Genomic DNA, 14281 nt, shown 5'->3' on the forward strand with positions numbered 1-14281 from the left:
TTGTTTTCTTGGCTGACCACAGAATTGTCAGATGTTTTCTCCAACACCAAAGTTCAAAGATGTCAATGGTCTTCCTAGCCTGCTTCTTCAAAGATGAACATTCAATTCTATAGAATGCCACAGGAAAGCCCATGGCTTGCATAATTCTGATCTTTATTGATATAGACATAGCATGGTATTTGAATATCTTTTCCAACAACTTCATGGCTGATCCATTGAATGCTAGTCTGAATCGTATTTCTTGACTGCTTGTTTTTTTAATACTGATGGTTGATTGAAGTGGCTAACCACCACTTCAATATCTTCATTGTCTTTTTAAAGGCTAGTTGTTCAGCCTGTCATTAGTTTGGTCTTTCTTCCTTATATTTAATTTTAGTCTCGTTTTTTCATTGTTGTGGTTGACTTTGAATACCCGGCCTTGCAGATTCTTTGCATATGTAGCTATATGAGTAAGGTCATCAATGTAGCATGGGGAAATGAGATGTTCTGGGATTCCCATTTTTCTGAGTACATTCCACAGCTTGACATAATTGACAAGTTCAAAGGCACTTCTATAATAAATGAAATACTGACTTCTTTTTGGTATTCTTTGGCTTTCTCAATGCTTAGAGTGAATCAACAATAATGTCTTATGTTTCCAAGCCCTTCCTAAAGCCAGCACAAACATCTGGCATATATTTTTCCATATAGGGCTTTATAGATACATAGACCTTGAATATTTAGTTTTGGTCAGATTAGATGTTTTTCTAATTTCTTATTATTACTAGTCTGTTATCAAAAGTGTAGATTTGGCACTGCTTTATCATTATTGCTCATCCAGAATTGTATTGGCTTCACTTTAATAATGTATTGGGCCTTACATTTTTCCATCCATTTTTTCCCTTCATATACCATATGCCAAATTAGCTACTTTCTGTTTCTAAAAGTTTGGAGAAGCAATTCAGTTCAGAGTGTGTGAAGAGATATACGAAGTAGTCATGATGCTTTCGCTCAATTGAACTGGACACTTTCTTAATAATATACTAGGTGCAAACATCTCTTCTTTTGTAGGAAACCAATTTGAATTTTTGCATCACCTTATCAATCTTGCTTAAGTCAATTTCTTTTTGAAGTGACATTGCTAAAAGGCACAGATCAAAATATATATCCAATCTATTTAATTAATGTGGTGTGACTTTCCTGTGTGAAAAAGCATTTCCTTTTTGGAAACCCATTATTCACTCTACTCCCAACTTTCTTTATAGTGACAAGAACTAAATAAGCTATCAAGAGTATGCCTTGAGTGTCTGGGATCTTATGTAACCATCTTGACATTTGATCTCTAGAATCACCCTGGGAAGTATGGAGACTAGATCAATTGGGTTGTGATATGTATGTCAACTTTGTGTCCTATTTTTCTTATTTTGAAAGTAGAAGAGAGGACAATGTTTTTCAGTAGACTTGATTTAAAAAAATCAGGCAGTATTAATCATTGAAACTGTGAGCCATGGTGGTGCACTGGTTAGGATGCAGTACTGCAGGCTACTTCTCCTGACTGCTGGCTACCAACAATTTGGCAGTTCGAATCTCACCAGGCTCAAGATTGACTCAGCCTTCCATCCTTCCAAGGTCAGTAAAATGAGGACCCAGATTGTTGGGGACAATAGCTGACTCTGTAAACCACTTAGAAAGGGCTGTAAAGCAGTATGAAGCTTTATATCAGTCAAGTAAGTCAAAGTGCTAAGTGCTAAAACCAGCAGTCAAACAGGGAAGTGAAGAAGTACTGTGAAGTGTGACTATCTCACATGCTGTTCTTTCTGTCAATGTTTTGGAATCCCTTTCTTTCTCCTCAGAGAGGCCATGGGAACCACCCCAGAGAGCCTAAAAAGGAAGAAAAAACAAGCAGCTGGTATGATATTGCTATTTTTGTGTTCTGTTGCTGTTAACAATTTCACTAAGAGCTCTTCTGTCTTCCAACTGGAGACCAACAGGATCACCTGCCATATGAGGGAGCATACAAGTCTATTAGGTTGGGGAGGGGAAGGCAATCAGAAACTCCCTAAGTGGCCCATTTTCCTTACAGCATGTCATTATAAAAAGTATGTTAGAATAGGAGCCAGCCCTATTTTTCTCTCATTGGAGAAAGCAGTGTCATTACTAAAACTACTAATGAAGATTTTGTGAAAATTCCACCTTATGGAATGCATTTAGCAAAATACTTTTAAGGAGCATATCAAGACATAAACAATGAACCTAACCAAAGAGAACTGTGCAAGTTCTTATGAAGAACGGTTGCAGGAAGTAGGTTTGGCTAGCCTAGAGAAAAGAAGGAGTAAGGAGGACACAAGGGGGGCAGGATTCCAGTATTTGAGGGGCTGCCACAAAGAAGAGGGGCTTCCACAACTTATTTTCAGATGCAATTATAGTAGCAAATGCATGTTCTTTGTTCTCCTCAAAGTTGTGCAAGAGACTTTACATACAGTAGACTTAATCGGTGGAACAACATGCCCCCAGAAGTTGTGAATGCTCCAACACTGGACGTTTTTAAGAAGGGTTTAGGTATAGGGTTTTCTGCCTGAGCAGGAGGCTAGTTTTTATCCTAATACTTCCTCCACCACTGTGCTAGTTGCCAACTCTGCCGTTTCGTTGTCCTGAGCTTCTTGAATAACCAGTGGTCTCAGCTGTTTCCTTTAGATCTTCAGAAGCCATTCTGTCCACTGTCTGGATCATTTCCCTGCCTCAGACTGAATCCTTAACAAAATCACTGTTTTGAAGTCACAAAAACATACCTGTTTAGATTCATTCTGCTCTGCCCTGCTACAACTGCAGATAAATTCTAGTCAGTATAAAAATGATTAGGGATCTGTCAATAAAAAGACACCCTATTCTTAATACTCTGATCGTTAATTTCTGGTCCTAAGCAAAAATAATGTTTCCTGTTACAAAAATATGAGCAGTAATCATTTGGGCAGCCCTATGGGGGTCATGAATATCATCCTTTCACATGGACACTCCATAGAGATTGGAATCCTCCAGAATTAATAATATGAGAATTCTAGCTCTATATCTGCACACATTCTTAGATAGTTTAGGTACAGAGATTACATGCAGCAGGATAGACAAAATGAATTTCTCTCTCTCTCCCTCCCTCCCTCTCTCTCCACACACATCCACAAACACAGGGATTAGCAAATGGGAAGGGAAATGTAGATGAATAAGATGCCTGACTTGATATCATACTACTGCAGATTTATTTTTTCATGAAACATTAAAAAAAATACCAGGCTCCCTAATCTTTTTCTGCAATTGCTGGAAAGATACTGAAAAATCACCATTCCTTTTTGTCCCTGCTAGAGCACAAGTGTTGATTCCAAAGAACCAGCTCATTCTGCCAGGGGTATTGGACAAATATGGCCACATAATCTGTGGCTTAGTGTGATAATTCAGGAGTCCGTTTGCCAGCAGATCTAAGAACAATTTCTGCAAGGACTGTAAGCCAATTTCCCACACAGTGCAACACGCAAACAAACATGTTGCCAAGCTAATGGCTACTGCATTCTTCCCACCCCAAATCAGCATTTGCATTTTAAACCATGAATTGAGAGCTAACAACGTAACAGACATATCAAAAATGCTCCCAGAGGAGGCTTTCACTGTGAAAATCAAGTTTTTCACATTCATAAAATTCTATAGGTGGTCCAGATGTTGACATCTACCATGTTTTTCTAATGCATCCCCCTTTTTTCATACTAAGAAAAAAATCCATTGAGAAGGTAGAAAGATGCACAATGTCTTTTATCAGAACATTTATCAGAACAGCTCTAGTTCCCTCTGAGCCTATTAAATAGAGAATAGTGTCACAATAAATACATGAAGACCCAGCTATCCTGAAAATTTAATCATTTGTTCCAATATTTTACAGAAACTCAATCTCCAAGTAAGCAGGCTTAAGGCTGCAATACTGTTTTAAACAAACAGTGCTTTGAAATATCTCGCCTTAAGATATAAATTGAAGAATAGTGCAAAGCTAAATAATAAGTTATGTTGGCCATGAGAAAAAACATCCAAACCCATATTGAGAGAATATCTTTATTAGTCTATCTGAAAGCTTATAAATTGTGGCACACAATGGGATTTCCAGAAACAAGTCATGAAGGAAGATGGTTAAAATATACAGAATGAAAATAAAGAAGAGAACAGGGAGATGGAAAATATATATCTGGAACAAGACTTATAAGTCACATAATTATCCAATGATTGCCAGGGGTATCTGGAAGGGGAGGGGAGTCAAGGAGTGCAAAACTGTAATGTTGGGTTGAGTTGTGTGATTCAACCACTGAAAGTTGTCTAAGCACACTACATCGACCAAACGCAGCAAAGTTAGTATCATGGTTAAGCCATGGGCCAGTATGATCTTCAAATCAGATCAATGGTTTCATACTGAGATATTCAAACATTGAGTTATGAATGGTGAATTGAGTCATCTATCATATGTTTTGGAGATAAGACAGTTTCATAACTACTGACTATTTAATAGGCCAAGGAAAGTATGCATCAAGTTCACTGGCCTCTCTCCTACATCTGATTGCCACCAATCACCTGAACTTCTGCAGCAGAAATTCTAATGCTTTAAAGTAGATTTATCATGAACTAAAAAATCAGGAGGCAGCTGATGGCACCTTGGTTAATATCAAGGATCTAGAATCTTTGAAAATTCAATGGAACTGCACAGGGATGAATGACTTGACTTAGAGCTAGTGTCTGCTCTGAGCTGACTGAAAAGTTAGGCCAGGACATAGACCAGGCTACTTTACAAAAGTAGATAATAGCAATAGCCCTTAGACTTATATATGACTTCACAGTGCTTTTACAGCCCTCTCTAAGTGGTCTACAGAGTCAGCCTATTGTCCCCAACAATCTGGGTCCTCATTTTACCAACCTTGGAAGGATGGAAGGCTGAGTCAACCTTGAGCCGGGTGAGATTCGAACTGTCAAATTGCAGTCAGCCGGCAGTCAGCAGAAGGAGCCTACAGTACTGCATTCTAACCACTGCAGCTCTTTAGATTCATAGTGGGAAGGAATACAACTTAAATAATCTAAGTAATTTATATACCCTCAAATATATAACCAGATACTTCCCGTGATTCTATCTGGCTCCTATTGCATACACACACACTCTTTTTCTTTTGGCAGTACTGGCATTATTTTAAAAAAATCAAGGTGACTTTTAATATAACCATCTACATTTTACTAGGGTGGAAGATAATAGTTAAAAGGTCTTACCAAGATATACTACATTTGTAAATTTCCAGTAAAAAAAATGCAGACAGAATTCTAGAATCAAAAAATCTATGTTTACAAGTAGCCATACATACATCATTCAGCCAGAATATTTTTAACACACATAATTTTTCCAAGTACATGCAGTGATAACAGCCTATAACTATTTTGCAGATTGCTGAAAGCAAGAATGGACAGATGGAAGATCTGAAAGTGCTGGTAGAGATGGATGTGAATGGTTTGTGGTATATGAACATTTCTACCTTCATATCATAACTAACTCTCAATCCAAACTAACTAACAAAACAAAGAGTAGATTTTTGTGTGTGAAAGAATTACAATCTGTTTCTTTTACACCCTCTCCCAAAGTACTCTGTTCTTTGTTTTTCTGATCCCATTTTGCAGCTAACTTCAGTGGAAAGTTGTTAGGATTCCATTAAAAAACAAAGAGCTACAATTACTGGAGATACGTAATCTTTTTGGTGCCAATGTCTAAATGTTACTGTCAACCCTGAAGCGGATCTGGCTGAGGCCATCTTACGGCTTCAGGATTGCCATAAGGCAGAAGAGGAGCAAGGAGGGGGGAAAATAGATAGCTGTGATTTTGTAGTTAAAACAAAAAGTTTTCTTGTGGGAACCAAGGAAATTTCAACAGGTAGCTGGGGAGAGGAGGAGAAGAGGAGTAACCAAGCAGCAGGCCAGCAACTCTATTGGACAATGTGACTGATGACTGGGGGAAAAGGGGGAACTTTCACTTTTTAATTAGGAGAAAACCATGGGAACTTTCAGAGTCGGTTTTCACCATATTGGTATTAATATGATCTATCCAATAAATTGTTCTTTGAGGAATCTACCTGCCTTGGAGTTCTGCTTTCAATGGATGCATTACTTGGAACGATGACAGTTGCAGTCCAGATCTAAAAGCCTACCGTAATCATTGTAGATTTCAGGTCAGCTTTATTCCTTCTTTAATGTATAATTCTTCTAGGTACTTTTTAATTTTATTTTCTTCATGCCTAGCATTGGGTTACCAAGGAAATGCTCAAGAAAAGGCAAAGAACTGTATTGGAATAATATCTAAAATGCAAATTAATCTTCTCTGCTATATTCAGAAAAGTAAAGTTTTACAGGGTAATAAGAGTATTGCATTATTTTGCGCATGATAAATTATAGCTAGTCCTTGCTTAACAACTATTTGTTTAGCAATTGTTGGAAGTTATGACAGTGCTCAAAAATTGACTTATGACTGGTTCTTGAACGTATAACTATTTTAGCACACGTGTAGTCATGTGATTGCCATTTGCTACCCTTTGCTAACAAGCAAAGCCAATGGGAAAACCGTCAGGAAGTCAAAAGTCACATTCAGATAATATCTCTCCTAATAATCATTTGCTTAATAACCATAAGCAGATTGTTTATGTGATAAACAATTTTTGCTTAGTGATAGAGACGTTAGGTCCCAATTAAGATCATTAAAGTACGGACTAACTTGTAGTGTATGAATGATACTGGTAAAATAGAGATTTTAGATGCCATTTAATTCCATGTGGAGTAAATATTGGATAAGAATTTATTTGTACGTTAAATGAGAATTTTGGGGACTTTGGAAATATTGAACATGATTTCAGGTTTCAGATGTATGTTGTACTCACATAGTTCTCAAATCTCAAATGATATATCTAATTGTATTAAGACCCATAAGAAAGGATGAGAGATCCATCCTTCAAAATCTATTCAAGGCCCATTGCCAGTCCTTATAAATAGTTCTGCGCTTTCTGTTCCATTTGCCTATCTCTTTATGCCATTTATTTTATCATTCCATCTCTTGCATTGGATCATTACATAGATGGCAGAACCCTCCATGATTTTGCATTTTGAAACTTTTAACGCATGGTGACAATCGGAAAAACAACAGCAGCAGCAACAACAGAAGTATTATTGCTCAACAGGAGATAACCAAAGAACTTGACAAAGACTGATGTCCTGGTGTTTTCTCAAGAGACTTGCTTCCGGTGAGTTTGCAGGCAGCCAGTTCATGGTAGAGAGCATCTAAGACTTCAACAATAGGTGGTTTTCCTTTAAGATAAAGAAAAAAAACCTGTTGAATTTGCAAAATCAAAATTATGCAATTGCAACTCTATGAGTGTGCGCCAAAGCCTAAAGAAGGAGAAGAAAATGATGAAGAACCATATGTATCAGGAGGAACATGCTTTGAAATATGGCAACAGGAGCATATGATTGTTCGTATCCTACTTATGGGAGGTGATAATCTATTTGTAAGGAAGACATTGTAAGCAATTTAAATGAACCTTTTGTCTAATACATCGGGACCTGTCTGCATCGGTGGTTCTTAAACTGAGGGTAATTGTATTTATTTATTAAATTTATATGCTGCCCTTATTGTTATCCAGAGCAGCAATTTGGGTGTATCCTGGAATCAACAGTGTGATTTGCAATTGCTTGCTTATGATCAAGGATCCAATTTAACACTGCAGCTATTAAAACTCTTGTGTTTTTGAGTGGGTAATGATAATATTTGAGACCCAAAGAAGAGGTAATTGAATCAAACAGTTTAAGAACCACTGTTCTATATATTTCTTCAGATCAAAGAAATCCCAAAGTGAAGTAACCCTCCTTATCTTTCATGTTGCTCTGCCTTAAGAGACATAAGGGTGATTAAGATGAAGATTCATTTATCTTTGAATAGAGAATGGAAAACGTTTTGAAGTATTTGTCCTTGTAAAGCAGAACAGAATGTGTTGAAAGGCAGATATAAAAATAATCTCATCCCTCAAATCAAATTTGGCTTCTACTGCACTGATAAGCTATGGTAGCCAATGTTTTTGTTCCACCAAATACGCAACATTTTATGAACATTTCAGGAAGGCCTTCATGCATTAGTGAGTAAAGATGCATGAAAAGAAAAGCAGCCTTAAGGAAAAAGCAGGGAACCGCTGGAGTATAAGGAGCCCTTGCGCATACTCCAATGTTAAAAGACATTAAAAAAACCCTTCTAGCTGTCGATTAAAAACAATGTTTACCTTGCAACTGGCACTTCCCACTTATGCAGCACCCTTGTGCAGTGTACAAATGGGTTAAGGCAGCCCAGCTTCTACACATTTTGAGACATAAGTAATTCTGACGGAAAAATCAAATGAAGAAGCGAACCACGCAAATATGGATAGATCAGCACTTTAAGCTTGGCGATGACACAGTTGTGAAAAAGGGTAAGCCGGGGGGCAACATCTCTTCACCAATTTCCAGTTCAAAGCATAGTTACAAAGGATGCTATCAAGAATGTGCATTTTGTTCCCTTACTAGCATAATTTTCTTATGAAAAACCAGACAGGTAAATTCCTGATATATAAATATGATTTTTCCTAGACTGTAAAACTTAACTGCCACCTTAGAAAATGAAATTCCAAATTATAAAAATATGAGATCCATATATAATATATGATATATGAGATTAGTATGCAAATAAGCAGACCAAATCGATTCCTTCAAAACATACTATATTTTCATACAGGCTTGAGAAGTCCCTAAAGAACAAATACTTCTAAATTGCATGTAAACATGCAACATAAACGTGTGTTAGAAGGAACACTAGAGTGCAGTCATTTAATTTTTCAAATACAGGTAGTCCTCGACTTACAACAATTCACTGAGTGACTGTTCGAAGTTACAACGGCACTGAAAAAATGACTTATGATTATTTTTCACACTTATGACTGTTGCCGCATCCCCATGATCATATGATTTACATTCAGATGTTTGACAACTGACTCACATTTATGATGGTTGCAGTGTCTTAAAGACATGTGATCAATTTTGCAACCTTCTGACAAGCAGAAACAATGGGGAAACCCATTCACTCAACAACTATCTTACTAATTTAACATAGATTCATTCAACAAATGTGCCAAGAAAAGTCGTAAAATGGGGCAAAACTCGCTTAACAAATTTCTCACTTAGCAACATAAATTTTGGGCTCGATTGTAGTCGTAAATTGAGGATTAGCTGTATCTAAGGATATGCTACAGGTGCAACCTCAATTGGCTATGGAAATTCTGTTGCTAAGCGATACAGTGGTTAAATGTGTTGCATCCAAGCTTACAGCCTTTTTTGTTGTGGTCATTAAGCAAATCACCATAGTTGTTAAGTGAAGCACACAGTTGTTAAGCGAATATGGATTTTCCCATTGTTTATCGGAAGCCAGTTGGGAACTTAGCAAATGATCATCAACTCGATCCGGGGACAAGCAGTGGGTTTCACATTTTGTTACCACTGGTTTGCCACCTGCATGCCTTCTGCGCATGTGCCCGGCCTCAAAAACGTGCCAGGTGGGTAGCCAGGCCCACTCGCGATTTCCACTACTGGTTCGAGTGAACCGGTCCGAATCAGCTGAATACCACCTCTGCCTGGGATGCTGCAACCATCATAAATACATGTCAGTTGTCAAGCATCCAAAATTTGGTCACGTGTCCATGGGGATGCTGTAATGGTCATAAGAGTGAGGATCACTCGTAATTCACTTTTCTAGTACTGTTGTAACTTCAGTCCTTAAACAAATGGTTGTAAGTCGAGGACTGTCAGTATCTCTCACTTAATGGATTCAGCAACTAATTGTATTTCATTCAATAATGGAAGTCCATAATTTATGGTTTAGTATTTTCTTTTATATTCATTCTCAAAGCACATTTTCATTTTAGAAAAAGGTTACTATTTTGCAGACAACTACTCACATGTAGAAATAGAAATCATTATCTCATCATTACAAATAAATTAATCTCTTAGGCTGAAAATTGCCATGATGTTTACTCCCCATCCCTATGAAGCACTATTTTTGGTGGCTCCCCTTAAATTCAGAGGAATTGCAGTGTACATAAGATCAAAGTGAAATAAAAGATTCCTATATATTTGCTTCATACTGAAATAAATGTAATTTTGTTTGGAGTTGCAAGGAGAATCTGGAGCACTGTCCTCCTAGGATAACAAAAGAAAGCACATACCAAACTTCACTCTAAAGAACAAAACCATCAAACAACCTTTGGAGCCTGAAAATCTCATAACAATGGGATCTGCACAGTGGACTACTGCCTGGGGAGAAGAGAGAGCTCAAGAAATACGTCTATTGTATAAAGATGAAAGGTTATTATATTGAAGATCTGACCTACTTTCTTTGCTAAAGGACAACACTGTCTTCTGTTTTCTTCTTTCTTTTCATTGAGGCAAAAAAAAAAGGAAATCTAAGATTGCTGAATAAATATTTGAAAGAAAAACTGGGCCAGAGGGCATACATTCTGCCTTCCTGTAATCCTATACAAAGTTACTAGGGGGAAAAGAAGTTGGGATGAAGAAGCTTATTCTAGCAATGCAAATTGCCAGCATAAGCCTCTGTGCCGGATCATGCTACCAGGACAGTTAGGAATAGATCTATATTACTAATCAGGTACAAATTGGCACTAGATGTCTCTAGTTACACAAAGAATGATGTGTCAACCTCCATATATGTTCAGGGAATTCCAAAATTGGAACATTATTTCAAGTTCAAAATATCATTTTTACTTCTTTCAAACAGTAATTTTTAAAAATTAAATTATCTTTCTCTTTTACCAACTAAATAAATTACAAGATGTCTGTCCATCTCTGAAGGTAGTATTAGATGTTTTCATACACTAACCACAAACCATCAACATATCACCAGCTATTCATTCCTCTTGTAGAGTTGTCTTTTCTCACCCATTTTCTTGCCTCATCAGAAAATTATAATCTGGGTTCAAAGGAGTGAGTGCTTTTTTTTTTTGGTCTATGCCTGGACTCACTAAAATCCTTTCTTAGCTTAATTGATAGCTACTAGGATGAATCAGACATCAAGAATCTCTCTTTCCCTCCCTCCTTCCTCCCCTTTCTCTCTTTCTGTCTCTAAATTTTTAATATTATTAACTATCTACTATCTAACCATCTTGATCAACCATTTCTGAGCATCAAAATATCTAATATATTGGAGCTAATTCTCTCATCTGGAGAAGTTTCTTGATAACCAGTGGTCTTGCCAGCCAAACTGTGAGGTTCAGTACCAAAGGTTACTGTACTTTCTTACCATGTTGGGAGTCACAGCAGGATTCCAAAGTGTTCAGTAAGATTTTCCCCAAGGTACGCTTAGAAATGTTCTTCAAAACATAAAACAATATTAGGAAGTTGTATCTGCACATGTCAATACTGAAATATATTAACGATTGTCTTCCAAAAACTAAAATTCACCCCAAGTGCATCCATTGGATTTAGTTTTGATGTCCTTTATGATCAACAAACAAGTGGGCAATTAAGAGAAATTGTATAAATCAATGGTGCAAATATATATCAAATCAGATAAGATAGGAGACAAAGAGAATAACAGAATATAAACAGAAGATGAATGTGCAAAACATATTCCACAAGATAGCTAGATATCGTTGTAACATAAAATGCACGTAGCTGCAAAACAAGACAGATAGACATTGTTTACCCAACAGAAGACAGTTTGGGTTTTATTTTCATGTCCTCTGTGTATTCCATATTTCCCTTTTTTATGATGGATAGTATTAGTCAGACTATCAATCTTTATACATGGTCAGCTTTGTAGTTCTACATAGTATCAAAAAGAATGGGTAGGCTCAATAAAATGTAGAGGTAACAACTTGGTTTTCATTTGCCAATCATGTGAGCAAAGTATTAAAAATTGGTCATGGAGAGGTGAAAGGAAGAAAGGATGAGATGCAGACACACTGTACTAAATGACAATAAATTATATAGTACATATTTTGGTACCAGAGAGATGTGCATGATACAGAAATCCTTGAAAAATAGTTTTGATTTCTGGGTGTCTGATTTTCTAGCCCTTAGGCAGTGGAGTAACTGTATTCATTCATGAAAGCTAAATTTATATTTTATTGTTATTTTTAATTACATATATTTAAGTCACATCTTTCTTCTAATAGTTGGTCACCTTCAAAATTAAGTAAAGGTTTTGTCTCTGTGAGATTGAGCTCAACTCATAGGCTCTATTTCACTCTTCCATGTTTGAAATATTGTATATTGTTATATAGATTCTTAAACTCTGCAGGAGATATTCTTAACATCCAGGACAAGGAGTGGTAAGTCATCATATTATTACCACTTAGAGCCATGATGTATGATAACGTAGAAGATCAGAGTAATATTTTTTTTCACTGTGGTGTTATGTCTCGGTTGATGGATTGCTTAAAGAATGGTTTCCAACAAGGTGATGGACAATGAGAATGTAATGATATTTTTTTGCCAATCATAATCACTCATAGCACTTTATTAACTTATCCATTATTAGATTTTGACTGACTCAAGGAGCAAGCATTGCCACTGGTGAGTGTAGAAGGAAGTTAACGTAATAGGGGAATGCTACTACATATATTCATAAGAGTTATTAACAGAATTGGAGCATCAAATCAACCTAATTTTAGCTATCAGATCAGCTCTCATTAGATGTAACTACATTCATAATAAAAAGGGGCCTTAAATGCAATTTAGAAACAAAAGAGAAGAAACAGATACAGTGCAGGTAAATTTAGTAAACTGTATTTTTTATTATTATGATATCTTGTTTCTAAGACAAGCTGTTTTCTAAGCTGTTTTCTTTTCTCCACAGCAAGCAAGAAAAATCCTTTAAATACCAAAGTTATCATATATACATGTATCTATCTATCCTGCCATTCCTTTTCAGGGAAAGCAATGTTATGCAGAGTACAGAAAAGTAACAAAAGAGTAAGTCTTTATTAGAGTCACAGGATAAGAAAAGGGAACATTGCTAAAGCTATGTTCCAATATCTCAGAGGCTGCCACAAAGAAGATGGAGAAAAGCTATTCTCCAAAGCACCTGAGGGCAGGACAAGTAGCAATGGGTGGAAACTAATCAAGGAGAGAAGCAACTTAGAACTAAGGAGAAATTTTCTGACAGAGCAATTAATAAGTAGAACAACTTACCATATTTTTCGGAGTATAAGACACACCTGAGTATGACTCACCAAGGTTTTGAAGAGGCAAATAAAAAAAAAAGTAGGTAGGTAGATAGAGGGATAGAGAGGGAGAGAAAGAGAAATACAGTAGGTAGGGAGGAAGAGAGAGAGAGTAGTTAGGTAGGTAACTAAAGGGATAGAGAGAAAGAAATAGAGAGAGATAGAGAGATAGAGAAATACAGTAGATAGGTAGGGAGAGAGAGAGTGTAGGCAGGTAGAGAGAGAGAAATAGAAAGAGATAGAGAGAGAAATACAGTAGATAGCTAGAGAGAGAGAGACAGTAGGTAGGTTGGTAGGTAGAGAGATAGAGAGAGAAATAGAATAGATAGGTAGGGAGAGAGAGAGTAGGTAGATAGAGATAGAGATAGAGATAGATAGGGAGAGAGAGAGAGAGAGAGAGAGAGAGAGAGAGAGAGAGAGAGAGAGAGAGAGAGAGAGAGAGAGAGAGAGAGAGAGAAGTACCGTAGGTAGGTAGGGAGAGAGAGAGAGTGTGCTGGAGAAGGAAATCGCTTACAATCTGTAGCAGCTAAGACTTTGTTTCTGCTGGCATAGCATTTGATCAATGTAATTCTCATCAATCAGTTAAAGAGCTTTCCAAAAGGAAAAAAATGTTTTTGCACTCTGCAAACTTCCCCAAAAGGCCCGTTTAAAAAAAAAAAAAGCATGAATAGCCGGGGGGGGGGGGGCTTGCAGAGTGATCCTGGGGGGTAGGCGGACAAAAATGAGCAAAAAATGTCCATTTTTTTGCGAAAACAGGCCTGTTTTTTGTAAAACAAAATGCATACATAGCCTTATGGAGGCTTATAGATTGCTGCCAGGGGCTGGAGTGGCAAAAAATGACATGTTTTTCACTCATTTCTGTCCTCCCCAGCCCCCAGGAGCTCTCTGAAAGGCTCCATAAGGCTCTGCACGGCCATTTTGGGGAAGGGGGCGGGGCTTCAGGAGGCAAAAAATGCTGCATTCAATGTATAAGACAGAACCCAGATTTTCAG

The 14281-nt window shown here is 37.1% G+C and overlaps 1 protein-coding gene across 1 annotated transcript in view; it reads right to left on the reverse strand.

Annotated features, from left to right (window-relative positions):
• Nucleotides 1-3898: 3898 nt before the first annotated feature.
• Nucleotides 3899-14281, reverse strand: part of EFCC1 (EF-hand and coiled-coil domain containing 1) — an 84237-nt gene continuing 73854 nt past the window's right edge. The window contains exons 7-8 of the mRNA XM_081968788.1: nucleotides 11363-11432; nucleotides 3899-7335 (exon numbers count right to left, since the gene is read on the reverse strand). Of these exons, the coding sequence (XP_081824914.1) occupies nucleotides 7202-7335; nucleotides 11363-11432 (204 nt within the window). The 3' untranslated portion in view covers nucleotides 3899-7201. The remainder of the gene's footprint in view (nucleotides 7336-11362; nucleotides 11433-14281) is intronic.

Source organism: Natrix helvetica (assembly GCF_964273705.1).
Source record: "Natrix helvetica genome assembly, chromosome: 1".
Taxonomy (NCBI): Eukaryota; Metazoa; Chordata; class Lepidosauria; order Squamata; family Natricidae; genus Natrix; species Natrix helvetica.